At 44.8% G+C, this 26,903-nt stretch overlaps 1 protein-coding gene across 5 annotated transcripts in view; it reads right to left on the bottom strand.

Annotated features, from left to right (window-relative positions):
• Nucleotides 1–244: 244 nt before the first annotated feature.
• Nucleotides 245–26,903, bottom strand: part of KTN1 (kinectin 1) — a 72,474-nt gene continuing 45,815 nt past the window's right edge. For 2 of the 5 annotated variants that reach the window (XM_082761499.1, XM_082761500.1), the window contains exons 22-44: nucleotides 26,138–26,175; nucleotides 25,372–25,462; nucleotides 25,134–25,202; nucleotides 23,470–23,507; nucleotides 22,761–22,851; nucleotides 22,588–22,665; nucleotides 21,642–21,679; nucleotides 20,541–20,631; nucleotides 20,358–20,426; nucleotides 19,906–19,943; nucleotides 18,848–18,938; nucleotides 16,746–16,832; nucleotides 14,818–14,907; nucleotides 13,632–13,712; nucleotides 13,112–13,201; nucleotides 12,932–13,024; nucleotides 11,770–11,841; nucleotides 11,199–11,282; nucleotides 10,917–11,000; nucleotides 8,434–8,517; nucleotides 6,706–6,798; nucleotides 2,027–2,150; nucleotides 245–975 (exon numbers count right to left, since the gene is read on the bottom strand). In XM_082761499.1, the coding sequence (XP_082617625.1) occupies nucleotides 971–975; nucleotides 2,027–2,150; nucleotides 6,706–6,798; nucleotides 8,434–8,517; nucleotides 10,917–11,000; nucleotides 11,199–11,282; nucleotides 11,770–11,841; nucleotides 12,932–13,024; nucleotides 13,112–13,201; nucleotides 13,632–13,712; nucleotides 14,818–14,907; nucleotides 16,746–16,832; nucleotides 18,848–18,938; nucleotides 19,906–19,943; nucleotides 20,358–20,426; nucleotides 20,541–20,631; nucleotides 21,642–21,679; nucleotides 22,588–22,665; nucleotides 22,761–22,851; nucleotides 23,470–23,507; nucleotides 25,134–25,202; nucleotides 25,372–25,462; nucleotides 26,138–26,175 (1,719 nt within the window). In that variant the 3' untranslated portion in view covers nucleotides 245–970. The remainder of the gene's footprint in view (nucleotides 976–2,026; nucleotides 2,151–6,705; nucleotides 6,799–8,433; nucleotides 8,518–10,916; nucleotides 11,001–11,198; nucleotides 11,283–11,769; nucleotides 11,842–12,931; nucleotides 13,025–13,111; nucleotides 13,202–13,631; nucleotides 13,713–14,817; nucleotides 14,908–16,745; nucleotides 16,833–18,847; nucleotides 18,939–19,905; nucleotides 19,944–20,357; nucleotides 20,427–20,540; nucleotides 20,632–21,641; nucleotides 21,680–22,587; nucleotides 22,666–22,760; nucleotides 22,852–23,469; nucleotides 23,508–25,133; nucleotides 25,203–25,371; nucleotides 25,463–26,137; nucleotides 26,176–26,903) is intronic. The other 3 variants (XM_082761502.1, XM_082761501.1, XM_082761503.1) reach the window with 3 other exon arrangements.

Genomic DNA, 26,903 nt, shown 5'->3' with positions numbered 1-26,903 from the left:
CTAAGGAACTGACTGTTCACTTAAGTTTCAGCTGCAGTCGATGAAAAGTAGCTTTTGTACATGTTTTTTGTACAAAACCATGTTTTAGAGTTCTCTTTCCCTCTTCTGAGCTGTTCCTTAGCTCTCAACAGGATTTGCATCATCCAGGAAACCACCGAGTCCTTGTCAGGATGAAACATCTCAGCCTTCTGTCTGGTCAAGGGGGCTGTGTGCCAGAAGAACAAAATATTAACAAAAAGAACACAAAAGCAAGAGCATGAAAAGCTCAGGGTGAGCAGTTTGAACCGTTCTACCTCTACAATTAATTCGCTTTGGCCCCCAACTGTTTTGTTGCCTTCCCTCAGACAATCACGTCCTCGAGTGTTATCCAAAACTCAGCACGAGCATCTCATTCTGCTTATTTAAGAACCTCACGCAGAACCGAAGGCTTCCTCCGAGCTCAATGAAAAGAACAGAAACACCTCGAATAATAGCATCCCTTTATTTGCTGACACCATTACAAAAACTGATTACATTAGCAACCAAAAAAAAAAAAAAAAAAAAAGAGGAGTGTTTACTTGAGGTTGAAGTCAGAGGCAACTAATCCCAAAAAATGTATTTAAGTAAAACAGTGTACAACATCAGTATTAAAATGTTATAGCCCATTGGTGACTTTACCGTGTTGGAGATTTCTGAACAAGTTTTATTGAGCAAAATAAGATAGAAGATTACGTGTTTACTGTCTCTCCAGGAATGTAACGGTCAAATTATCCAAACAGGTTTTCTTTTTATTATAAAACTAAACTCTGGAGGTGTCTACAGAGTTGGGTTTTTTCTTTAAATCAGTAGTCTAACAAGGATTAGAAAAGACAAAACTCTGTTCAGTGTTTCTGACGAAGTAGAAAGGGTGAAAACATAAATAAGGCTTTAATTTGGCAAAATATAATACAATGCCTTCTGCTATCCTCAAATCAGTGATTCCCCCGTGACTTCATTCTGCAAAAGAAAGAGAGAAGACCACGTGAGCCCAGCACTTTCTGGAGGGAGCACTCAAGCAAATCCACACCCAGCAGTTCAGCAGCTCACACCCGCAGCTTCGTTAGCGTTGGTCAGTGATGAACCTGGCACTGATGGGACGCTGAACAAAAGCAGCCCCACAGAAGCCAAGATGCAGGCAGCACCTACCTCCCACAACCCCGAGGCAGCCCTACAAAACCAGCCTCACCCACCATGAGCACCCTAGTACTGGCTGCCCATGCTGTATTAGAGGCAGGAGCAGAAAAAAAAAACCCTTAAATTAGGAAAAAAGCCATCCTCAGTAAGTTTAAGAGGGAGTTCTGACATGTCTTGCATGCTCACTGCCAAGACTTTGCTGCTTCCCATATTGAGCAGTTCGCAACCCGCCTTCAGAGCTGCTTCCAGCTCATCTCGCAGGGCTTGCTCACAGATTCCTGACAAAGTTCACCATCCCAGCTTTATCCAGGTTTAGCTAACTTGGGGCCCTTTCAGAAGTTTACCAGCATGATGTAAGTCAACCACTGAGGCCCAGGTTTCAAAGCTGGCTGGATATTAAAATAAAAGCCTTGCTCGTGTGCCTGTAATTGGATCAAGAGTTCATGCCAGGCTGCTGCTTTAGATATTCATTATCGCCGTGACCACAGCAAGCCACTGCTGCTAACTCAGTGGAGCCCAGTGGGGTTACTTGATATCCTCCATCCCAAAGCAAGCAGAGCATGGAAGCACAGACACTTTACTCACATAACTGGGAAGGAGGAAACAAGGCACAGGCATTGTTTTGTTGGGGACAAAACTTTGGGAAGCCTGCTGCATGGAGTGGTGAGCAGTGGAAAGGGATGGATAAAGAGTTACATGTCCAGAAAGGGACATGGGGTGTGAAATTAGTCCCACCTAAATGAAGTCTGGATCCAGAGAGGGATAAATCTGGTGTGTACTAGCAGCTTTAGATGCGTTGCACGTAGGCAGTTTCAGGTTTTAACGCCTGGCTCATTAAACCTGGACAAAGCCATCGCGGACCAGCAGCACCTACCTACTAGCTGGTAGTGTTCCCGTCCCTTTGACAGCATTTGGCTTACTGACACGAGCAGCTTCTTGAGATGACCTACATCCTGGTTAAGATTCACCGCCACATTTAGTCTTTTATCAGTCAATTCCTGGAAGAAGAAAAATCATTAAAAACTCATTTACAATCTAATTACCAAGAAAGTCTAGAATTAGCTCCTCCATATAAAATTACAACTCCTCGCACAGATGGGAACAATTCGGGTAAGTCAGAGGGTTATGGCCACATTTAAAGAGAACATTGTTCACAGGCAAGAAGCCATTTCCCATTCCAAGGGATTACCTGCACACCGCACACACCGGTAAGAGCATCGCTGATCCCCTGCTCCTGCCCTCCCTAGGGCAGCATTGACTCACTGTTTCCAGGAATTGTGCTCCTAACCACAGCTCACACAGCCTCAAATCCATGCCAAGTGACCACCACGAGTCCCTGCAAGCCGTGCTCCAAACCCCAGGCTGAGGAGAGCGCGTGGGTTATCAGGCAGGTGGCTGAGAACGGCGGTGGTGGCCCCATGGGGAGGATGGTTGGAGCCCACAGCTGTGCCAGCGTGGCTGTGGGACCACCAAAGGTTTGGTTTGGACAGGGAGAGCAGGCAGGCAGCTCGGGGGAGAGGTGGACAGTGGTTATTTCAGCAGGCTGGCACATGCTGCAGGCGTGTATCACTGGCTGAAGTCAGCAGGAGCCACAGCTGGCTGATGTCCCTGCATTTTAATTTTTTTTTTTTTTTTTTTTTTTGTCCCGTGCCCTTTTCAAGGAGCCGAAGGAGCCACTGAAGCCTTTCATCTGTAGGTCTACTGCCCTCTGTGGGATCCTGTCCTCAGCAGGACGTAATAACGGAGCACGAGGCAGCTCCAGCTGTGAGTGCTGACACCTTCCCCTGCCCACACTGCAGCACCAGCGCTCCCGTTCAGGCTCAGACCTCGGACACTGGCTCTGCCCCTTGGCCTCCCACGGGTTCCTGCTCTGCTCCGAGCCCCCAGCAGATTCCTGCTTGCCAGGGGCACCCAGGCTTGGAGAAGGACCTGGCAGAGCAGTGTAAGCACCAGTCAGCATGGAGACACACAAAAAAAGGGCTGCCCAGAGCTAGAAGCCTGGTTTCCTGAAATGAAGACACCAAGCTTGCTGTTTTTTCCTTTAAAAACAAGGAGCTCATCAGTTTAATATTAATAGGGAGGCACTACAACTCTAAACAGACTTCCCTTCCTGCCTGCCCTTCTCCCCAAAGCCGCTCTTGCTGCGCTAACGCTGATCTAATCCCCGCTTTATTACCCTCATTGATTACCTCCTCCAGAGCCACACAAAGGGCTCCACGTTCAGATACACCTGCAGGAGAGCTTCCTTCTGCAATCCGGCAGCCACAGATCAGCAGATCTGCCTCGGTGCCAGCGATGCAGAAGATCCCAGCTCTCCGTGTGAGCACAGGCGTTTTCGCGAGCGCTCAGCACCCGCTGAGAGCAGCCTGCCAGAACGAGACCGATGCAAACACGCTGGTGCCAATCTCTCCCTGGGGTTTAAGGGAAATTAGAGGGAGTTCACGGAGAGCCACTTCCCCAGCTCCCACTTCTGCAGAGCTGCTGCAAGGCACAGGGCAGTAAATCAAACCCAAGCACCTGCCCCATTAAGGAGACCGCTGCGGGCTCAGGCAGGAGAACAGAGCAATGCGTCGCCAAGCTCTCGCTCGCACGCCACTGCTAAACATTTTTCTGCCCTAAAAATCATTGGGAATCTGTATCAGAGTAGCTTTAACCCATTTCACCCTTATTAAGGTAGGAAAGCAGGGCTGTTAAGGCTGAGGATTTGCTTAACAGTCTCCTGTAGGTTGATGAAAGCAGAGAGGCAAACGCAATTAGCATCGCAGCGAATGACTGAGTCGTGGCACTGGCCGATGGTGCTGGCAATAGGACTGTGTGTGTGTTAGAGGAACCAGCACGAGCAGAAGCGATGAAGGAGCCTTTCCATTCACCCTCAGCCCTCCCCCCTCTCCTTTCCTCGCTCCTTCCTCCTCCTCCCCTCTATTTTGTGGCTCCGCTAATACCGCTCGGTGTTTACCCGTGAGTTACAGGCACACCCCCAGCCCTCCTGGGATCCGATCCTGACCAGCAATTGATGGATTTGGGCCAAAAACACACACACAGCAGCTTCTGTTAACCCAGGGCTGTGAAGCTGCCTTATGGGGCCAGTGCTGAAGCATCATTTGCCCTCTCTGGTTAAGCCGCCTGATGTTTGCACACACTGCCCCAAATCCTCTGGATAAGCAGAGGTCTGCAAGATCTCCTGGGGTCTGCAAGATCTCCTGGGGTCCTCTGCAATTCCCATGTCCCTCCTGCCAGGCATCGAGCTGACAGATTCAGCCCTGCCATGCCCTCCATGTACAGCACCTCCCATTTCCGAGGACGGGGCGTTTCACACAAATTTGGGGAAGAAAGCACGTTAGATGGCACATAATCCTCAAAATAAGTTTGCCACCGAGGAGAGCTGCTGAATATAAACGACCTCCTTACAGCACACTGAAAGGCAGCCTTTAGTCATCAGCCAGTCCCACAAGTGACAAGGAGGCTGATTAGAAAACCCAAATGCTCTATTTTTAAATAGAAAGAAAAGGCATCTAAAAGAAAACACCGAGTGTCTGAGGGTTTACGCAAGCATCATTTCTGAATTTTGGGGGCTGGGTCTAGTCCCCAGAAGGAACTAATATGCTCGTTTGCGAGCATGTGTTTTCAGGTCCTTCAGGAGAAAAAAAAGGCACTGTTGCTAGGTGGAAGTGGCTGGAAGACTTTCTTTTTTAATCGGCGAGCTATTTTAAGCTAGGTTTTTAGGCTTCCGGGGAGACAGCTTTTTTTTTTTTTTAAAAAAAAAAAAAAAAGCAGCAAAATGGGTTTAGAGAAGGAGAGAATGTTCTAATTTCAGCCTCTGCCGATGGCTACCTATTTAGACAATTAAAATTTCTACTAATGAAGGCTTAATTACAGGTTTATTAGGAGTGTTTTTTCCACATTTCCCAGAATAAAGCAATAGATATTCTGGAGGGGGAGCCTGGATGGGGCTCCCACGCTGCTATAGGGGAGCAATCCACGAGCCAGGGGGGTTGTGCAAGGCTCAAGGGATTAAAACCAGCTCCAGCCACAGCAGGGCAGATCTAACAGCACCTAGCTGAGGGTCTGCCAGCACCTCCAGCTGTGAAATGCCATGGCTGAGGCTGTACCACCATGCTCCTGGGGGTTTATTTCCAGCTGTGGCAATTGTTGGGGGACAGCCCAGGGATGTTTGAGGAGCTTTGAGATGTGCTCGCTGCTTGTTTACGGTGGGTGAGCGTCCAAAGAGGTTGCACCGAGCTGGGAGAGCTCCACAAAGAGGGAGAATGGGCAGGACAAGGGATTTCCCTCATGGTTGGTTGTGTTATTACCCTGCCCCAAACCTTGCACCTGCCTTTTTAGCACCTCCATCCATCCGTAGCATCAGTCCCAAAGGCAGGCCACCAGGAAGGCAGAGCAGAGGGCAAGCAGTTTGTCACCAACGTGAGGAGGGCTTTTCCTCTCCGTCCTGCTGCAGCCAGACCCAGAGCACCCAACTGGCACCGTCTGACCTTCTGCTGGCCACAAATACCTCACCTCCCTTCCAGGAAACCAGCTCCCAGGGCTGGGACGTGAGCGGTTTCGCAAGCCCAGCTGCGTCTCTGGCTCTGATGTGGTCAGCCCACAACACAGAGGTCGATCAGCATCCATGACTGATCGCTCTAGGAAAGACATTTCATTTCTGCTAACGACTACAAAGGCAAAGGCTTTTCTACAGTGCTCCTTAGAGGACTCCTGGCTTCCTCTTCCAGCTGATGAAACTACTTATTTTCAGTGGCTAAAGCAGTCGATATAAATTATTTGTCCTACCAGCAAGCACTCGTCTCCCCCTCAAATGACAGCGTTTCCTTCCACTCGATCCATCAGAAGGAAACGGGTAATGAGTTCCATTGACACCACTTAGCTGTGCAAAATGTGCTGGGAAGACATCTGCTTCAGCCTCCCCAGCTGCCTTCTGCAAAGCTGTTCTGAAGCTGACGTGAAAGCTCTTGTTTCCAGGGATGGGGAAGCCCTGCTACAAAGCCAGGACTCAGCCGCTCGTACAGGTGGTGTCTTTTTAGGGCCAGCACTCTGGGAGTAACCCACAGGGACAGGTGGTTACCCACTAGCATGAGGAAGAAACCACCATAGACAGAGTTTCCCCAGTTCCAGATCCTGCAACCCTTTTACACATGCCAACCCATCAGTTAAAATTTTTAGCTTAGTTAGTAATCAGATTTATTTTTAGCCTCCTTTCTTGAAGGAAGGAATTTGGGTATCTTCCCTGAACTCTTCCCACTTTTGCCCAAACCAAACCAACAACCCTTGGCAGTGCAGATCTCACGTCCAGAACATCTCCCCCTCCTCCTTGCAAATTTGAGCCGTGGCAGGAAGTCACAATCCAGACAACAGCAAAACTCCGGGTGCTTAGAACAAGGTCAGCATCCCTGGGATACAGCTCCAGGACAGAAAACTTCATCAAGCCTCAATCTTCCCATCAGCAGCACGTTTCTAAGCAAGACGTGACTTCCCAAAGCTCACTCTTAGCAGGAAATTTGTGCTGCCCCTGAGTACGGTCTCAAGAGAAACACTCACCGAGTCTGTGCGAACGTCGCTGTTTTCAATAACGTTGGCATCCCCAACCACTTTGCCAATTTCTCTCTCAAGAGATGCCAAGGACTCCTGGGCCTGTAGGGTGGGAAAAGAGAAGAAGAACAAGGGAGAGAACAATTAGCAAAGGCTGAGAAGCGAACCCCCAACTCTCTAGGAGCAATGCTAGAGACAGGAAATCATTGTTCAGTAGGAAATGTGTTTCATGCCAAATTTGCTCAGGGGACCAACACATTTGCCAAGATTGACATGTCTCCTTACAATCAGTGCGCCGAGTGTCAGCCTGCCTGCATTTTAAAAGCAATTCTGTGGGGAAGCTCTAATAGTCTCGTGTCAAGTTATTAGGTAAAAAATTGCACATTCTTTTTCCACGTGAGAGCAGCAGCACAGGCAGGTCTCTAGAAGCCGGATTGCAGATCTTCATTTACACAGAGCACACCCTGTACCAGGGACATCAGCGCTGCTCGCTTCATATGTCAACATCCAGCATAACTGTCCTGAGCAAAGTGTTTTCAATGCTATCACAGCAGATCTCCTTTGTCTTCACTTCCTGCAGAGCTTGTGATCATATCTGTCCCCATCCTTATCAGACAGCCTGCCTCCTAGCCCAGCAACAGCTCTCCCCCTCCAGCCCTGCAAGAACCCAGCCCCATTTCCTTGCAGCGCATCTGCTTTCCCCTTCCTTTTTTTTTTTGTCCCCTTGCCTTGCTGAGCTACACAGCTGAATTTCTCATCCAGCCTTTGGTTTTGATGAACACAAACTAACTTTGTGGAATCACATCTCAAAGCACTACAGGAATCTCCCCCTTGCTTGACAGTTTGGTCAGAGCAAACCTTGTTTTGCTTTCTTCCTCTGCTTCCCATCACAAGCAGAGTGCTCTCCTCTTTCCAGGACTTTATTCTCACCTTTAAGGAGAAACTCACCTCCATCCTCTGCTTCTCAACCTCTTCTCATCTCCAAATACCAGGAGATGGCACAGAGGCGCTTAATGTCCCACTAACCATTCTTCAAGCTGCCCCGTGACAACAGCCCAGCTTCCACGAGCAGACACATTGCCAGGGCACCAGGAACATCCTGCCAACCACCCCACTGGCCCACTGATTCCTTCCCAGTTTCATGTCATACTTGTGGCTAAGAAAGCAGCCTCACTGAAGGAACAAGGTGGTGTAGATGCTGAAGCCAGACCTCAGCTTCTCTGCAGCCTATTCTTGTCTCTGTATATCAATTCTCCCATGAGAGGCTCATTTCTGGGGTGACAGCACTGAGACCTCATATGCTTAAAGATTTCCCACTCCATTCCATTCTCCAAGAGCAGTTGTTGAGGAAAAGCAGAGGTAACCCCACGTGCTCGTCCCACCAAGCTTCCTTAGAGCTAATGTTAAAGATCTACCAACCGGCTGTAGCCCAGGAGATGGCAACCATGTGCAAATGGGCAGGTGGTTTGTTAGCCAACTTGTAACCACTGCCATTCCAGTTGGGATTTAAAACCTTCAGGCTCTGACGTGGGTGGAGGGCTGTGGGATGGGATATTTGTTAGGCTGGGTTTCTTTAAAGAATTATTTGTCAGCCCCAGATCACCACTTGTTCCTGCTGGCATACAAGTATCACGGACAAGAGGCATTTTCAAGAAGTTTCCCAGCATTTTAAAAACTAGAGATCCTGATGACTCAAGTCACACTGAAGATCTGCATCTCATAAGGGTCTCTGCTTACCTTTGGCAAGTCACCAGCCACCTTCTGCCTCTCATTTTGATCAACTTTGAGTTTTGATAGTGTTTCATTTAACTGTGTTTTCAGCTGCAAAATAGTAACAAAAAAACATCAGTTTTACAAACATGCAGATTTAATTTGTCTTTCCCCTGGATTAACCCAGTGCACATGGACTGCAAAGGGAGCGAGATTACTAAAAATTACTGCACGCACTTGATTAGTCAACATATATGATGAGGTTTACAAGGACAGTCAAGGAAGAGAGATTCCATCTGTGCAGACAAATGTAAAGAATGGAAACTACAGAAGAAAAGACATGGTTGGAATCAGCTTGATTACAACTGGTCTCAACTTTGAGGCTATATTGCCAGTAAAACTATTAGCAGTACTGCGTGTATGTAAGCCTCTCCAAGCACTCCTATCACAAGTCAGTCAAGACTTCAACTTAATTCTTGGTAAATATGCCAAAACGTAGACTGTCATCTTATTAATTCAAGCTAAACAGTCACCTTACTGCCAAATAAATTAAAAACAACAACAACAACAGCCACCCCTCTACTTGTCATCTTAATGAAGCACCACTTGTTACAACTCCGTTGACTTAACCAGTCTGCTAATGTCACATGAAGGAATGAATCACTGACAGGGGTATATTAAGTTGTCGATCGTGTTTAGATTCAGCCCAAGAAGTGAAACTATTTCAGTCAAGTGGGACGAATACTTTCTACCGGCTGCCCTTAAAATACAGCTTTGCAAAGAAAGGATATAAACATTTTTTTTTTAAAAAAGAATATTTCGATTGCTCTTCAACACAGCACACAGAATGAACCACAGCACTTAAGGCGTGAGCCTCAAATAGGAACACTAACAAGAAGCTTGAGTGCCAATTCTGTTGGATTTGTGACTCTGAAGTGCACTGTGCTAATGTTCACTCTTCCTGCTGTCAATCTTCTTGGGAGCCAGCAGGGGATTAAAGAAGTGAACAATAGGCTACTCAGAGTACCAAATTCTCACTAGTTCCCAACCTCTGCATTACATTTGTCTCATGCACGGAAGGTTTCCCCTTCTGGAGCACCTGTACTAACGGGTGCTGGTTTTCTACATTTGGAGAAGCACCGTTGAGCTCCTCTGCAGCATCTGTTTCTCTCTCCTTGCTCACTTCATAAATTAGATGGGATTTCAAAATATATTTCCCAAATTTCTATCTCCCAGCCTCCTGCCTACTGAAAAAAAAAACAAACTCATACACTGGACAGCATTCCTGAGCCATTTGCACAGAAGTACTCGTTTGCCACCTCCTCACTCTCCAGCCAGCACAGCAGCATCAGATTGCAGAGTCAAGCTGCCCTAGCAGGGAGCTCAGCTTTTTAAGCTTTTGTTGTTACAGGCATAATAGATTGTTGCCTCTTATATTCGAGAGGTTGGCGTTTACTGATTAACTTTAAGATATGCATTCAATTCCCATTTCCCTTGCTTTCAAAACGAGAGGCTTTGGTTGCTGAGGAAGGATGCTAATCAGTGCTGTACTAGACTTGCCAAGCATACGATTAAACTTAAGTAGATTGTGTTAGGGCTGTGGTTTTTGGTTTTTTATATCAACTATTTTAACCCAGTTACATTAGCAGCGGTGCCCTGGTGAGATCAGCAGCTCAGCCTGCAGTGACAGGTTCTCCCATCAACTACCCTAAAACCCAAAGACACGGTGACAAACAACCTTCCCTGATTCCGGCTCAAGAGCACAATGAAAGCACTGTTCAAGCACAAGCAGAGGAAGGACCTGACTGCTGCAGCCTCAGAAAAAAAGCCACTGAAGCAAATGAGAAGTGAAAAGACTCAAATTGGAAAACCATGCATTTGGGGGGCTATAGGTCTGGCCTCAGTTAATCCAACTGCTTCTTGAGAAAACCTGGAGCATGAGCATTATTGGCTGGAGAGCATTTCTAGCCAAGCATGCTTACGTGGTGCATGCCACAAGCCAGAACAGCTATTCAGCCACAGCAGAATGCCAGCTGCCAAATGGCTGAGTACTCTGAATTAATCTAATGTTGTTTTGGACCCATTGCTGCATGTACAGAGAAGGATGGAAAAGCCCCCATGCAGTCAGAGCATGGTTATCACTGGTGCATCCTCCAAAGCTTTGGGAAGAACAACCAGAGAATAATCCTCAAATTCAACTGATGAGAGCACAACTTTTGCTGCTCTGAGGGCATTACATTTGCAGTTCCTTACGCCTACACTTTTGATTCTCAAGAAGTTTCAGGTATGAAAGTCCTGAAGACTTTTTCCAAAGTCTTAAGAACCAGACATGCTATTGTTAGGAGCAGAGAAAGAGACAAATTGTAAAAGTCAGACTACATAAATGATTGCAATGGACAAAAATATCAAGCTGAAGAGGTTAGCAGAACAGACAGGATTTGGAATAAAGTCTCCGCTTCGTAAGTATGCTGGGTGTCTAGTTTTTGCCCAGCGGAGAACAAGCTTCTTACCAAATTTAACTCTTCATTCTGTCTTACTGCTTCAGAATATGAATCATCAAGTTTTTTCTGCAACTCAGTCAACAGATCTTTGAGCTGAAATGAAGTTTAGAGTTTTAGGATTTGTCTCCTTAGGATGCCCGCTTTTCTTCTGCTCAGTTATTAGTGTGTTGCTCTACCCTAAGGTCACAAGCATATAAACCCCTCAGCCGCAGGGGCTAAGCGTTAGATTAGTTTGCCAGCCAACTGGTAACCAAACAAAAGAAAAAGAACAGTTTGGTCAATTATGTTTACCTCTCTGACTTCTGAAACATAAGTAGATCGCTCTATTTCTGCCTTTTCTAGTTCACTTTCCAAATGTTCTCTCTCTTTTTTAAGCTAGAAACAGAAAAACAGAGTTAAAACAGACATTTTCAATGTCTTCCTTGCAGTACCATTTTCTTTGTTTATTATTCGCTATGAATTTTTATCAAATAATACATGACTTGTAAAGAACTTTTCAAACCTGATTGCACAACACCAATTTAAACTGTTAGACTTCAAAAGATAAAAATAAAAAGAATCAAGCCCCAAATTACTTTGATATATCTGCTTGTTGGTAAACTGCTCTGTCTCCTCCCGAAGAAAGGGCCCCACTTTTCAGAAATAGCAATCCAGTGGATGAGTACTGAAGTAAAAACAGGATAATTTCCAGTACTCTGCATCTATGCTTCTTAAAAACACTGGCCAAAAGGTTCAGCTTGAACTACAACACAGGCTGTGCTACTTGCATGAGAGAAGGCCCAGGAAGTGCGGATTCACAGCTCAAGATTAAATCATGTTTTGAATAACAAAAAGCTTCAAAGAGAAAAACACCTGCACGTACAGTTTCGACTTCTTTGATTTCTTCTCTTAACCTCTCTACCTCGTGCTCCAAGGAAAGGACTGAAGAGCGCATCTGCAGTTTTCAAGAAAGATAGAGACATCATTTAGTTGGTGTAAAACAAACTCTCCATATACACAAAGACTTGCTTCTACGATTCAAAAAAATATTAGGGATGATAAAAACCAGTGACTGAATAAAATAAGATGCTCACTCAAATAATTTAACGTACTGAGTCTCCATTATGACACTTTTCCTACTTCATCCCAACATGAGAAGTTCTGACATACGTTTAGAGCCTAGATGACCAAAAGATTTGGGATATAAGGACTAAAGCCAGCTGTCCTTTAGTCATGGTAGGAAATAGCCTTTCCCGTTAAGTGACTAGGAAAGATATTTCCATTCATGAACTACACGTAGCTAAACCCAGCATATTTTGTCTTATTTCAGACTGTGCAAGTACAGCAGATGGTAGCACATCTATAGTTCACGAGCTGAGAGACTTTTATAAGACCCTCAAACAAGAGGTTTATAAATCATCTGTATGTTCGCTTCAGGCTCATGCTCTAGCAATCAAATTTGCTAAGCAGAAGTACTTCAGAAATATTTTTTTCAAAAACACAGTTTGACCTACTTTAACTCCAGATGAGGAAAGAAACATAAAAGTCTTTTTTCTTGCTACTTGTGCTAGCAACAGAGCCCTCCTAAAAAGGAAAGCTTTGCAAGCAATTTCAAGTGTAATTAGTTGACCATAATGGATTAAGTGCTATTTTAACAGCTTCAAAAAAAAAGTTATGATTACATGATACTTAAACCTTAGTACAAAGAATCTGTATCTGTTCACAAATGGACTTGAAAAAAAACCAGATGCCTAACAGAAATACAATTTGAGCTGCCAGGATGATAAAATTATATTCTTGGGCACATTAATGGACACTCTTAGCATGAAACAAAGTATTGCAGCAGAAAAATTCTTCTGCTATAAGGAGGAGTAGTTCCTATTATACTGGTTGCAGACTTCACCCTTTTCATCTGCTGGTCATGCACACATCAAACCAGGCAGCCAGCACTGTTCTACACCAGCCTTTGTGGCTCTCAAACACCTTCTGCTACTTCAAGCAGAAACTGCCTGGCTACTGAAAAAAAAACAGGTCTTCAGAAATACCTGTTTAAGTTCCTTCTGTGATTCTTCAACTTTTATCTTCCATTTGCTTTCTTCCTCTTCCACACTCCTCTGTAGCCTTTGTAAAATCCCCTCCTAAAAAGAGTGTGGTTTGAAAGCTTACAGCAGAATAAAGGCAGCTTACAACATCACAAGGCACAGGTGACCAGGCATTCTGCTTACCGTCTCTGCCAGAACTGATTTGTATTTCTCACACTCCAGTTGCAACAGTATGTGCATCTCCTCAGCCTCCTTCAACTTCTGCTCCATAGCCTGAAAAAGCAGAAAGGGGACCAGAAGAGTTTAATCTCAGCTGAAGATTTAAGTCCTATTATTTATTTCAAATAGCAAGCTGATGGCATTCCCATTGGCAGGTTTTTCTTTCCAGCCTGTACAAGGATGCCAAAAGCAAGCGCAACGTTCACCACAAGTTACTGCAGTAACTCCACATTGCCTAAAACCACCCCAGTTACTTGAAAGAGGGACCAGGCATTTCGAATGTGATTAATGTTTTCACAACTCCACAAGGTCCTTTTCAAAAATGCAAATGTATTTCCAATATACATTATGCAAGTAGCTGTAAAACAATTATCTCATCGCCTGTTCACCAATTTGAACTTCAATCCTGAGCACAATTTGTGAGATTTGTACCAGAAAACATGCGATGCCATGCACAAGGAAGTCATCCACTGTTTGTGCTTACCTTGACATCTTCGGATCCCGAAGCCCCTCGCAAATACTCCTTAGCCATCTTTTCAAATCCACATATCCATTCACTGTGACTCTGTTGGGAAACGCATTCAGTCAGAGCTCCAAGTAACCTCAATCAATTTATCTGGAGGACATTTGTCTCCCAGCTGCAGGCTTACGGAGCAGTGTTTCAGTCCCCCAGTTCCCATGAGCTAAGCAGCAGCCTGACAGCAGTTGTTCAGCTATTACTGTACGCAGCAGACAGTCAATGGGCAGCAATCCAGGAGCACAGAGTTACGAGGCAGACACAGTTCACAGGGGCCTGGAAGCACTAAAATCCAGCTGGGTCACTGAGGTCTCCCTGCAATTGTCAGGGCTCTCTGATAACTATTTCAACACTCACGGAAACTTTTTCTAGAAGTCTCTGAACCATTAAAACAGACACTTGCCGTGTAATTCTGGAAACCTCACTACAGAGGCTGCTTTATAACCTTACACAAACAGCCATTTTAAAAGGACTTTCTAGTTCATCACAAGACTAAACTTCAGGATATAAAAGTATTCATTTGAGAATACTTTTAAAAATGAATATTTAAAACCTGTAGATGTTACAAATCACAAAGACCCCCACTTTCTATAGCCTTGCTTTACATCATTCACACAGTCTAACCCCCACAAACCCACTGCACTTTGTTTGCAAACAACTGAAAGCCACTGAGAGCATAAAATTGGAAGGTAGTGGCTTTCAAAGAAACTCTGGGAACAACACAAAGCCTTCTGAATTGTATCAGCTGGCAGCAAGGCAGTGCAGCCCCTCAGAAAAGAGAGGCCAGCAAAGATCTGCCTGTCAGGCAAAGAAGACTGATACCCATCCCATCAGACAGCGAGCAAACACACAGCAGACTTTATCTGCCCTGAAAATTTACCATCTCAGTTAGAGACACAGTAACACACGCAGGTGAAATAGTTGTTAAGGAGGTTAAAGAAAAAAAAAAAAAAGAAAGCAAACCTAACACTTTTCTCAAAACAGTTAATCTCTGCCTCTCTTCTGCTGGCAGTTATGGGTATCAGCAGCAGAAAGCATTCGCCTCCCACTGGAAAACCCTTGGGGAGCAGACGACCACAGGGATGTGGTGCAGGCTGCCAGCACAGTGGGACCCCAGCTCCCCAGCTGTATGGGATGAAGAGACTTCTCTTACCACATTAGTAGGAAGCGAGACGTTCGGGAACAGCTTCTGGAGTAGCTCTCTGGTCTCCACTTCGGCAGCTTCCAGATGCTGCTGCCTCTCCTACAGCAAGAAAACAGCTCACATGAAACTGGGCAACACGCTCCACAGACAAGGCAACAGCCTCTTCTACACCTACAGTAAACTTGTTTAACCCAGAAAGGCGGTTTGAACCGAGGAAAGGCTCTATAGGCTCTAAAATTGCCACTAAATTACTTCCAAAATTGACAGCAAATTGCTTCAGAATTTGGCCTTCGCATTTGTTCACGCTTTTAAGCTTTTTTTCATTAAATCTCCTCCAATCTAGCCTGCTCATGGAGCACTTACACCATTGTTCACTTGTTCACAGCACAACACAAACTACACGGTGCTGAGTGACTGTACCCACAGATCACACCAACACTTCCACTTCGGTCGGGCAACCTCAAAAGCAAGTTGGGTCAATCAGTATTAAAAAAAAAAAAAACAAACACAATTTTAGGAACTATTTTAGGAGGAAAAGTCACCATAAATTAACATCACCACATAAAAAATGGAGAATTACTAAGTCAAAAGTAAACTTTGTGTTAATGCACATTTGAACCAGGCCAAGAAAGCAAGACTATCTTCTAAATATTACTTCTAATTAAGTGCTTAACAGGGAGACCCTTACATCCTCCTCCTCCAAGTTGGATGACATGGGAAATAATTATTAGAGCTGTGTGAAAATCTTCTGTTTTTTTGTCATTGCTCTCCAAATGGACATACACAGAGCCAAGGGGCACCACTTATCCCTTGCTCCTTTACAATTTATCTAGCATTAAGAGCAGAGCAGCCACAGGACACTTGCTTGCTGTGCTTTTGGCAGGTGGGTTTATTTAGCCATACCCCACTGCTCAGCCAGGCTCCTGCATGAGTTTAAGTGCAGAAAACCTAACCCCTGCTCAAAGGCAGCTTTCAGCAAGCCTCCATTGCTAGTGTTTGTTTTTCTGTTCCTTTGACATCAGTGTTACTGCTCTGAGTTCCTCTGCTGCAAGAGATCGGTGGCATTAGTAGGTTGGGATCCAGAGACAAAAACGGACAGGAGACACATTAGGTTGTGACGCTGTGCGAGGTGCGTTAGTTTTCAGCAATTCAGAAGCCACCAGTAAGTGGCAAATGGCTGCTTAATGAAGTCTTCGGACTGCAAGAGAAAGCAGGCAAGCGTTAGCACACAGCAAAAGCAGGTACACAAACTCCCCAAACACAGGGCTGAGCAAAGAGCAGAGACGTCTCCCAAACACAGACACGCAGCCCCAAACTAGAGCTCGTCTGCTCCTGGCTACCTGCCTCCTGTTTTTAAAATTACTTTGATGCACAGTGAATTCTGCACGGTGACAATTAGCACGAAGTCATGCTCATAACTAATGCAAGCTCCTTCCAGAGCAATCCGTGCCCCGTGTCATTTTAAGCATTGGGTTTGACGGGACCTGTCAAGCTTCAAATAGTTTCAAGGAGGAAATTCACAACTGCGGTGACATAAGTTTTCCTGAGGAGTTCCCAGGTTTTGAAATAATAATCTACTTCTAATTCTACGTGGGGCCAATAAATTTATTCAAGCACAGAGAAAGCCCAACAGATGAAAGCAGGCTGCTCACCAGCAGTTTTTATTCCAGAACTCCTCACAAAGTGATTCACGACAGCTCTAACAATTATGCAAACAAATCAAAAGTCAGCATGCCCACAAATTAAGGATTAAAAAAAAATAAAAAGAAACCTGAAGACGACAGGGAGAAGCAGAGGTGAGAGTATACGAATGATCACTCAGAACAGACTGTATTTAAACTGCAGTAAAAGTTAAAATGCCTCCATTCCACTTAAAATAAACAGCTGCAGAGCTGCTTCTAGCTTAACGTATCGTTTCTAGCAGTTAACATTACAACCTTGGCAGTCTTGTTCACTTTGTCCTGCAGCAATTTTTCAGTTGATGCCAATGCCTCCATTGCTTTCCAGTTTTTCTCCCGAAGGTCCTAATCATTTTTAGAAAGAATGATTTCAGTTCAGCCAATATTGAAACCGTTTCCACTTTTACTTCAGAGATATATTTTGCATCACACTCCACCATTTGCATTTAAATGCTGGTTACTGCGGGATGATTTTGCTGGGTAGGATGACATACACGAGCAAAAAACAAGTGTCATGTTCAAAGAGGTCCAATGAAATAGTGCCAATTTCTCCCCAACCTGCCCCCACATCCAAAATCGATCCCAGTGCTACTGGGCTGCAGAGCTACCGTGCTAGCGACCCCACACTTTGACTGCACTTGTAAGAAGAGAGAGGGAAGTTTCCAAAAGTAGTGAGAAACACAGACACCAAACCACAGATTACACGACAGAGTGTTAGGCATGTCGCATTGCAGAACCCAGCGTGAACCCGAATACACATGGAGGTGTACACATTTATGCCCCTGATGGTGCAGCCGGATCTGCCCGTGCAGATCCTGATGCCTGAGCACGAACCTACTAAGCCAGGGCTGACTGCAGGAACACAAAGCTCAGGGCCTCTTCTCGCAGCACCTACCCACACAGCTGTGCCCAGAGAAAACCCTGGGTGGCTCACCAGTGCCCTCCTGGAAGGCTTTGGGGTTTTTCACCAGACCAGCAGGGAAGCAAGGCAGCGCCGTGCTGCGTCTTTCTTGGCAAGGTCATCAAACGTGTACTCCACAAGGCAGCGCAGTTATAGGGCTGAGAGCTCTCACGAAAAGTTAATGCCTTACAGCTCTTCTCTAGGAAGGACTGTGGGCCTCGTGGGGAGGAGATTGCAGTGCTTGGGACTTGGATTTTTTATTTTTTTCCTCTTCCTCCAAACCCTCAGAGCAACCTGCCTCAGAGAGGGACTGTTTCTGAAAGGCATCCGAATCCTAGCACATACCTACGCTGGCTTTTCTTAACCACTTCCTTGTACTACCTGCCTGTCCTAAGAGCTGTTTCACAGGCTAAAAAAAACAAAATTGGATAAAATTGCAGCGTGGCAAGCTGGGACCTATAAACATGGTGTGCCTTTGTCAGTAACCAGGTTTGTGCTTGCACCATGAAGGGCACTGCGACCCAGCAGCTCCTCTGGAAAGGAGCCCACAGGAAGCACACAACTTCTACCTTTCCAGCTCACCTCTTTTTTTAAGACCCAGCCACCTTCCCCCTACTTTCTTTCAGCTCTTAAGCAATGCTACTTGCTCAAAAGCAACACACAATCTCAATGTTTTCCTTGTGTGCACTACTTATATCATCTCACTTTTAAGCAATAAGGCACATTGCGTGGCATTCAGCGGGTTTTATAGGCTATCAAGGAGAGAGAGAGAAGTGAGCCAAACCCCTGTATTCTAACAGCTTTCTTCCATCTAATTTAAAGATGCCATTCTCCTGCCCTCCACATGTGTTACATGGAGGTACTTCAGAGATCTCTAGTGGAAGATATGCTCTCTATTTCACCCACCAACAACCCATATTGCACCGTCGGTGGCTGCTGCAAAGGAAGGCTGACTGCCCGCTGCCTCCCACAGAAGAGCAGGATTATCCGCTCCCAGGAGTGGGGAGAGGCAGATCTGAGAGCCCTGAAGGTAGCGCCTCCTCCCTTGTACCCGCACGACAAACACAAGTCGGGCAGAGCACAGCCCTTTCATCCTCCCACCCTCCCTCCCCTAACCCCCTCTCCTTCCCCTGGGAAAGGACACGTTTCTGAACAGGGCTGACGAGGCAGAATCCAAGGCTGAGAACTTGCTGCAGGATGTGTCCTCCAGCCAGTCCCCTCCCTCGCATCAATTCAGCAAGATGTCATGGAGCTGGCAAAACTTGGAGCGCTACAGGATGCTTATTCACTCCCAAGAAAAACGAGGAGTGTCCAGAGGACACAGTATGGCAGACAATCGTCAGAAATTTCTTAGCAGAGCACCCTAGGCATTGAGAGAAGTGTTGTGCATGAAGGTCTGGGGGAAGGTTGCCGTTTTCTTTTCTGAAGGGAAAGGGGGGGGGGGGAAGAGTTTTCTTACGTTGTTCTTCTTCCTCTGTTGCTCAAAAGCATTTCTCTGACAGGCGAGCTCGTTTTGCAGACTGGTGATTTCCTTCTCTTTCCCTGCAACTCTGAATTGGCAAAAAAAAAAAGAATCAAACAAGTCAGGAGACATTTCAGACACTTCAAGTGAAGCAGCGCTGCCCTTTCACATATGCTAACTTGCCTTCTCTTCTAGCAACATACCCCCTTTGAAAAACTGCTCTCACCACTTGGCAACACTGTTTGCTTCCTACTGCTCTGTGAACTGTGGGCTGTCGGAGCAAAGCCCATTGTAAACCTGTTGTTTGCTTACAACAGGCATCTGCACACATTTATCAAGGCCATGGAAAGGCAACACATTAGACGAGGATAACTCAGCCAGCCCACGCTAACACAATGCCACAAAACAGGCATTGCCTGCTGAATAAAAGCATTCCTTTTCAAGCACCTAGCCCGCAATTTATAAGTCACTTAACTTAAAAGAAAAATAATTCAGCTAGCAAAGAAAGCATGACAGTGGCAATTTGTGTAGCACAGTATAAGCTGGCGTGGTATTAGCTTCCACACAGTGCTTTAATGCACTTCATCTTGACATTATAGCATCCTTTTACCCCAAGACCTTCCTTGGGAACAAATTTCTACCAGGTGATTTCACGATATGAACAAGAGCCCTCTCCGTGGCTGAGGGTCTAACAAAAAAAAGCTTGTCACTTACTTGAAACACCAACATTTAACTCTTCAGACATACAGCTGAGTTAGCATGCATCTAAAATTAAATCAATCGTGGCTTGCTTACATTGTGACCGTAACACATACAGCAAGCACTGCTTGCAGAAGACTCCAGCCACAGATTATTAATATGAGCAGAATCTTTATGTTCAATTTTTATTAGATGTTAAAGACATGAGCTGATTTTTTGCTTGTTTTTGTTTGTTTAGTTTGCCATTTCTCACCTAAGTCTATCATATATTTGGCATGTATTTCATACTCTAAATTCTCCACGCAATAAGTGAAATGAAGCACTAATTACTGCAGTCAACTTCTGGCAGTACTCACACTTGCAGAAGCTCCTCGCTTTGGACAGCCAGAGATGCCTACAAACAGATCAGAAACTCATTAGGAGCAGATCAGCAGCAAAGAGTGATGCAGAGAGCATGCTCTGCCTCGTTAATCAGGCACTGCTGCAGCATTCAGCTCCCCTTCAAGGGAGTCCTGCCCAGCCTCCTTCGGCCAGGAGAACCCTGGCTGTGCTACAGTGTGTAAAGACAGGGTAGAAAGCTAGACGAGAACACAGGAGGCATAAGAAACAGCACAAGGCTGCAAAGCCACACATTAAAGGGAAGCAGCGACAGATATGCAACAGCCAGAAGAGCTGGCTTACTGCAAGTCAACGCTGCAGTTGTCCCTGGATTTGCATGGTTAATGAAACTACTGGTTTTCCATGAATCCACACAGGCTACCGCAGCCCGCTGACTTCGCTCAGTTAACAATGCAATTGGGAGCTGTACCTGTTTGCAGTTCTCCTGTTTTAATTCTTGAATTTGAGCTTTGAAAGATTCATTTTCCTTTTGCACGTCCTATTTAAAGAAGAGACACAATGTTTTATATATTTATGTATACAGATAACTATACACACACATAGAGTACATGCACTCCCCCTTACATCACAAGGTACTTCACCAAAACTTTACCTGCAATTGTTTTACTTGGCTTGCAATTTCTCTCTCTTTTTCTTCCAGTACGGCTTTCAACTTCTGCATTTGTTCTTTTTCCTCTTTCAAACTACAGAGGTGTTTTGGAAAGAAAGAAAAAAAAAAGAGTTAAAATACAAATTGATACTAAGAGACAGACGCTAGCTGGGACAAAGTTTTCAACAGCAGAAAACAACTAAGCTTCATATGCCATGTATAATCAGCTGCCACATGGAGAAGCAGCCATTAGAGTATGGCTCTAAATCAAGAAAACTATCCAAAATATGTGCCAGCTGCAGGAATGTGTATGGCAAACGCTTACCTGCTAAGAACTGGAGTGAAGCAAGCCAGTCATTTCATGCGTCAATCAGCAAATGGGCTTAGTCATGACTGATCTCAGTCAGAGCAGTAGTGGGAGAGGAGCAATTGATTCCCCAGGCAAGTCCTCCAAGCCAGCTGGCTCTGAAGGAGGTGCCAGGCACAGGCTCCCAAAGGTGAGGCTGCCTTAGGCACCATGAGCAGGCTGTACAGGAGCCCTGCTTGGAGGGCAGTGCTTTACAAGAGCTGCTCTGAAGACAGAGTCTCTTTTGGCACAATCACATACAAGCTCTCTGCAACTTAGAGCAGCCGGACAAAGCAGAGTCAAAACAGAGGGAACTCATGCTGCATTTCTTTATAAAACAGGAGCTGGGAAGCTGGTCACCGCATCTCAGACTGAAACCAGCAAACTATTCATTGCTTTTACCAACCCTCAGGTACTTAAATCCACACTCTTTGTAAAAACTTGCTAAACAGAAGGAGAAATTATTGCTGGATGCAAAAAGGAGCAGCAGTTTCACTGGCTAGTAGAGTCCTGAGCAATCACTCACTCTTACACAGCGTATGAACACTGCTACTTACACCAGGCAGGGACGCCAGACACTTGCTCTAATACACAGCAGCAGACGTGCTGGCTAGCGTGCATCCATCAGCACTAACACCTCATTTTAGCAAAGCCCATAAAATTCTTGAAACTCTCGTACATTCCAATTTAATATAAATGCCAGCACTGCGTGCATGTTATCATTAGGTGCTTGGGGAACTGCTACTAAGCACACTCACAGACTCTCCAGGTCCTGGACATGGGATGCAGCAGGCACCTGAAAAACAAAGCAAATCCCAATCTCATTTTGACTGCACAAACAGCGCCAGTGAAGCCTTCAAATTAACAGCAACGCTTTGCAGGGGCGCCACACAGCTTGCAAGACACTTGCCAAGGAAATACTGGCAAATTTGCATCATAACAAAACACACGTTGCTCCAAGAATATCTAAACACATGGATTTCAGAAGCACAGCTTACACCAAGCATCACAAACTTTGCACCAGCCAGTTTCTTTCCATTCCACCTTTCCCCTGGGATAAAGGCCTGTCTAGACATCCACACAGAATAAGAGTGTAGCTCAGCTTCTCCCCTGTATCACCACCAAAATCCAAACTGAGTGGGAATACCGCCTTATTGGAAGGATTTCTCCAATTACACCTGGCTTTGAGAACATCCTATCAACTGTTCTCAAGTTGAGTGAAGAAAATCAAAAGCCAAAATATCCCAGCCAATTGCAACTTCTGGAACAGGCAGACAGGAAGAAATCAGAGCAAAGCTTAGCCACTTCCATGTAAGCTGCTATATACACAAACAGCAAGAGCTCCACCATGACCCATAACCCTGCAGGGACACTACTTCAGTGTGTCAAGAAGGTACCTAGGACACAGCTATGCCTACATCTACGAGCTTTAACGTCTCCAGACCAGGGCTACTCTTTAAGGACAGCATCATCCGAGTTAAAGAAAAGCTCTCAGAACTCAGTAACTGTGCAACACCTGCTTTGGATAAACACAGTTGAACTATTAGGCTTTCAATGCTGTAGACTCTACCAATTTAGTCAAGTAGAGTTTAAAATAGCTCTGTACAGCAAACAAACCCTGTAAGAACAGTAGAGGATAAAGAACAAGCATCTTCCCATTCAACCAAGCAGCCCCCTCAATCCCATCCCCTCTGCAGGCCATACCTGTTGGAGCTGTTGCAGGTTCTGTTGTTCTAACTCCTGAACTTTACTGGTTAACTGTGCAATTGTATCTTGTTGACCCTTTGGACAAAAAAACAAGAAGTGTAAATGTAGTCTTTCCACAAGCAGAAATACTGCGACAGAATTTATTTCCCTAGGATACCAAGAAAGTTTACCTTCAGCCATTCTCCTTTCTTAACGATCTCTTTCTCCTTCTCTTCCAGTAAGGCCTCCATGGTTTTCACCTGATTTTCCTTCCCCTTCAACCTGTACCAATACATACACACAGACACAGAATAAACCCCTGCTCTTTTACTCATTGCAGCTTGTAACAAACCACAGCAGCTTATGTGATCAAAGGTACAACCACAATTTGCCTGCTGAAAATGAATGTGAGGCTTTCACTTCAGTTTTAGCAGGAGATGCCATTAATCAATGGTACTGATCAGTGAAAGCAGGCAGATTTTGCACCAACATACACTGCAGGGATCTTACATGTGCTCTCTTCACCTAAAAATAATTCCATCCTCCTCCCCAGCTAGGGACGTGAGGGACTGATGACCCTGGCAATTCAATTCTTATTTATCCACCCAGCTACAGTACAGGCATTACTAAAGCAAGCTTGACACAGTACCTTGCCAATATGCTTCTATTCTGACTTGAATTTAATCCCACGTAGGTTAATTTGGGCCCAGAAAGACACAGAATACTTCACCTTGTTAGCTGTCTCAGACAGGATCAAGCAAATGTACTAAGGATTCACGTATACTAAAATTGGTGTGACCAGCCTGGCTCATTTCCTGAACATTTTAACTTTAAAATAGACTGGAGCAGGGAAGTGAGGGGTGCACACAGGGCAGATGAAACGTTAACAACTGTACTTACAGAGTCTGAAGTTCTTTAACTTGTGATGTAATCGACACCTAAAGAAAACAATCAGTACTTCAGTTCAATATACATTGAAAGAGACACAAATGCTACAAACTTTAGACAGAAATAGGGGAAGAACAATAAATATTATTGAAATAGGCACAATTCACTGCAGTCATGTAAGCATAAACACACATTCTTTGTGGAAAAATAAATTATGAGAAGCCAAACGTCTCCACTATCTACTTTCATCACATTTAAAACGGGAATTCCACAGCAGAAAGGAAAACAGTGCAAATGGGAACGCAAGCAGGCCAACCATAGCACCGTTCCACTGCAGGCAACAAAGGAAAAAGTGGACACTGGTGACAACCATCTCACCACAAACTGCAGCTCAAGTCAGAGATCACCTCTGGTCATTTAGATCTTTATAGAAGCAAGAGCTTTTTAGACACACTCTGCAATGTCAGTGCCCCTTTTAAGTTTCCATTGTAAGATTGAATGTGAATCGAAGAAACAAGATTGAGTGGGAATATTCCCTCTGAATTTTGTACAGAAGCCTAACAAACTGGAGACTGGCTATCTGTGTAGATACTGATGGTGCAAAGAAGCACATTTAGTTTAGTCCTCTTCTACAAGCTCTTAGACATTCCCAGAAAACACTGTTCTGCTCACAGAACACCCAGAGGTGCATATACACCACCTCTGGAGGAGACATCCATTATATGCAGCTTTCCAGGGACAGCAACTCCAAAATGCATTTTGTTTTGGGCTCTGAGTCAGTTCCAGGGAAGGAAAAAACACACAAATAATTCCTCCAGTTCCTGGGAATCTGTCTTAAAAAAGAGGCCCAAAACGGAAACACTTTCTATGAAACTTTGCCTAAAAAAGGACAAAACTTTAACACTAAGGAAAACAGAAAGTGGGTGACATGTTGGAATGTAGCTAGAAAAAATGAAAAAAGCACAGACCAAAAAAGCCACGCACCCCCGGACAAACAAGCAAGCAAGCTTCCTGCCAGCACGATAGATTAAGCTGCCTGCAGAATGGGCTCCCTAAGGAAACATGGGTTCCTGTAGCTTCAGATGCTAGACAGCAGGCATGCCAAAAAAGCCAATAGTCCTCCATTTCTGAATTCCTGATAGCTAGAGTAAAAACTCCCTCTGCCAAGACAGGCTTTCTTTGGACACTGGAAAGATAATGGGCTTAGGTTTACCCAGAAACCAAATAAAATTTAGGTCAGTGGTATTCTAGCAACAGAGAAAAAGACCAACAAGAGGGGAAGCGCTGTCAGTAGTGGAAATTTCTGAAGTCTCAGCCCCAAAGGATGTCCTGGGGTTTCGTGTTTACTGCTGGGACAGTACACCCAGTATACACCATACCCGGACAGAGCTAATGCTACAGTGTTTTAAGTGCTTTGTCAATTATTTGGCAAGAATAGCCAAATCTCACAATAAAAGTCCAAAAAGCTCGGGCATCCATAGGAAGGTGGTTTCTGCAGGGCAGTAGCAGTTACACTACATATTTACAGCTTCACGTCCAAGGAAAAGTATAGCTCTACATTAAAAAGTTCCCGTATCCAATGACATTCACCAGTGAAACAAAAACTAGAACAGAAATGAGTGAGCAGTGCATCCAAGGCAAGTCTTTTCCACGCTTCTGGCACTAAGGCATTTTACCTGTTTTTCCATCTCAAGCTGGGAATTTCCTACTTCTTCTTTCAGAGCCTCTATTTTCTGTGTCAAAGCCTTTTCAATGACAAAACAGACAGGATTGGACAATGGAAACAAAACCACCAAAAAAAAATGGACGCTACAAGTTCGTCACTACAGAATGCCATGCAGTAACGAATAAATGGTAGTTAATGGCATAGACACAGAAAGGAGGAAAAGTATCGCAAGGTATCGAGACAGATACCTGAACAGTCTTCTCCTTGCTTGCTACTTTAAGGATTTCAGCTTGTAGTAGTTCTTCCACTGATTTTATTTTTCCATCCTTCTCATGGATCCTGAACAAGAACAGAGGAACAACATTAGGTGGACGAACAAGTGTGCTAGGTGAGCATAAAAATACTAGATTTGGTTCTGCCATCACATCACACTGCCAGCCTCTGGAAACCATCATGGGACTTCCCACTATTGCAGTTACATCTCACTGCAGTCCCAACACCAGAAGCAAGAAGCAGGAGAAAAAAGCAAGAGAAATAAGATGGAAATAGCACAGAACATACTAGATTATGTAACTAGTAGCTCGCATACTAATAGATACCTTAATTTGCATTTTTAGACAAAAATTTGATCATCTCTGGAATGACACACACACAGCTTCAGCCTTCACTCGATGTTCCAGCAATTTATTAACTTCAAATGCACACACACAAAGCGCAAACAAGCTCAGTCCTTTTAGAGTACCTACTGCAGAAAAACAATTATCTGACAATTCAGAGCAATGCCTTGCCTAGTCTAAGTTAGACTTATGAATTTAATTGCTTAGCAGAGGAACAACTGGATTTTCAGAAGGTATTGATCTGACTTGACATGTTTCCAAAGCCCTGATGCTTCCTGCTGCATACACGCACACTTCACCCAGTTAAAAGCAAATTCTTTCAGGAAAGCAAAACACAGTCATGAAATAAAACCACACAGAAGTAACGATCAGAAAGTAAATTGGCGCAGTAACTTACACTTTCTGGAGTTCTTCCACCAGTGACTGGAAGGAAACCTGTTTGAAACAGATCTTTAATTTAGAAAAACTGAAGAAAGCAAAACAATGCACAAGTAGTGCTAAGGCATAAAGCATTAAAGAGCCTGGGCTCTTTGGCACCAGGTAAACTACGTAGCAGCCAAAAGATTTTATCTACCCTTTATCCTACAAAATTAACTGTTGGTCTTCGGTATCCAGCAAGCCAATACTTTTGGGTCTGCGACAAGTTCCAGCAAAACAAAACAAAACGCCCACCCCATCTTTTCCAGGAGAGGCTGAGGTTCAGGACCTGCATCTGCCCAGCTAACCTTTTCATACTGACACTGTACACCTCTCCATGGTAATTCTATTCATTCATACGTTTTTTTTGCTCTCTAGAAAACCATTTTGAGAAGTGCTCTCCTGAGCTGTCCAAGCACAGCTGGACATCAAGGAAAAGCACTTCCTGATAAGTGTTGAGCGCATATCAAAAAATGGAATACTATGATAGTCACTGAACACAGACAAAGAGAAGTGGGCTAAGTCACATCCATACAACTACAGATGGACATTAGAATGCCCAAATATACAAACGCAACGCAGCATGAGCTTCCTACCAGCCATGCTTGTTGCACTAGGCTTCTGGAAAAACACAGCCTACAGCCTTTCAGTACTTAGCACAAAATCAACTCAGAGCCGCCGCTGAACTGGAACTTTTGGATCCACCACACTTCTGACACTTATGCAAAGGAAGCGTTTGACAGAAA

The sequence above is a fragment of the Aythya marila genome, assembly GCF_965140915.1.
Source record: "Aythya marila genome assembly, chromosome: 5".
NCBI lineage: Eukaryota > Metazoa > Chordata > Aves > Anseriformes > Anatidae > Aythya > Aythya marila.
This window is presented reverse-complemented; position numbering and strand designations above follow the sequence as displayed.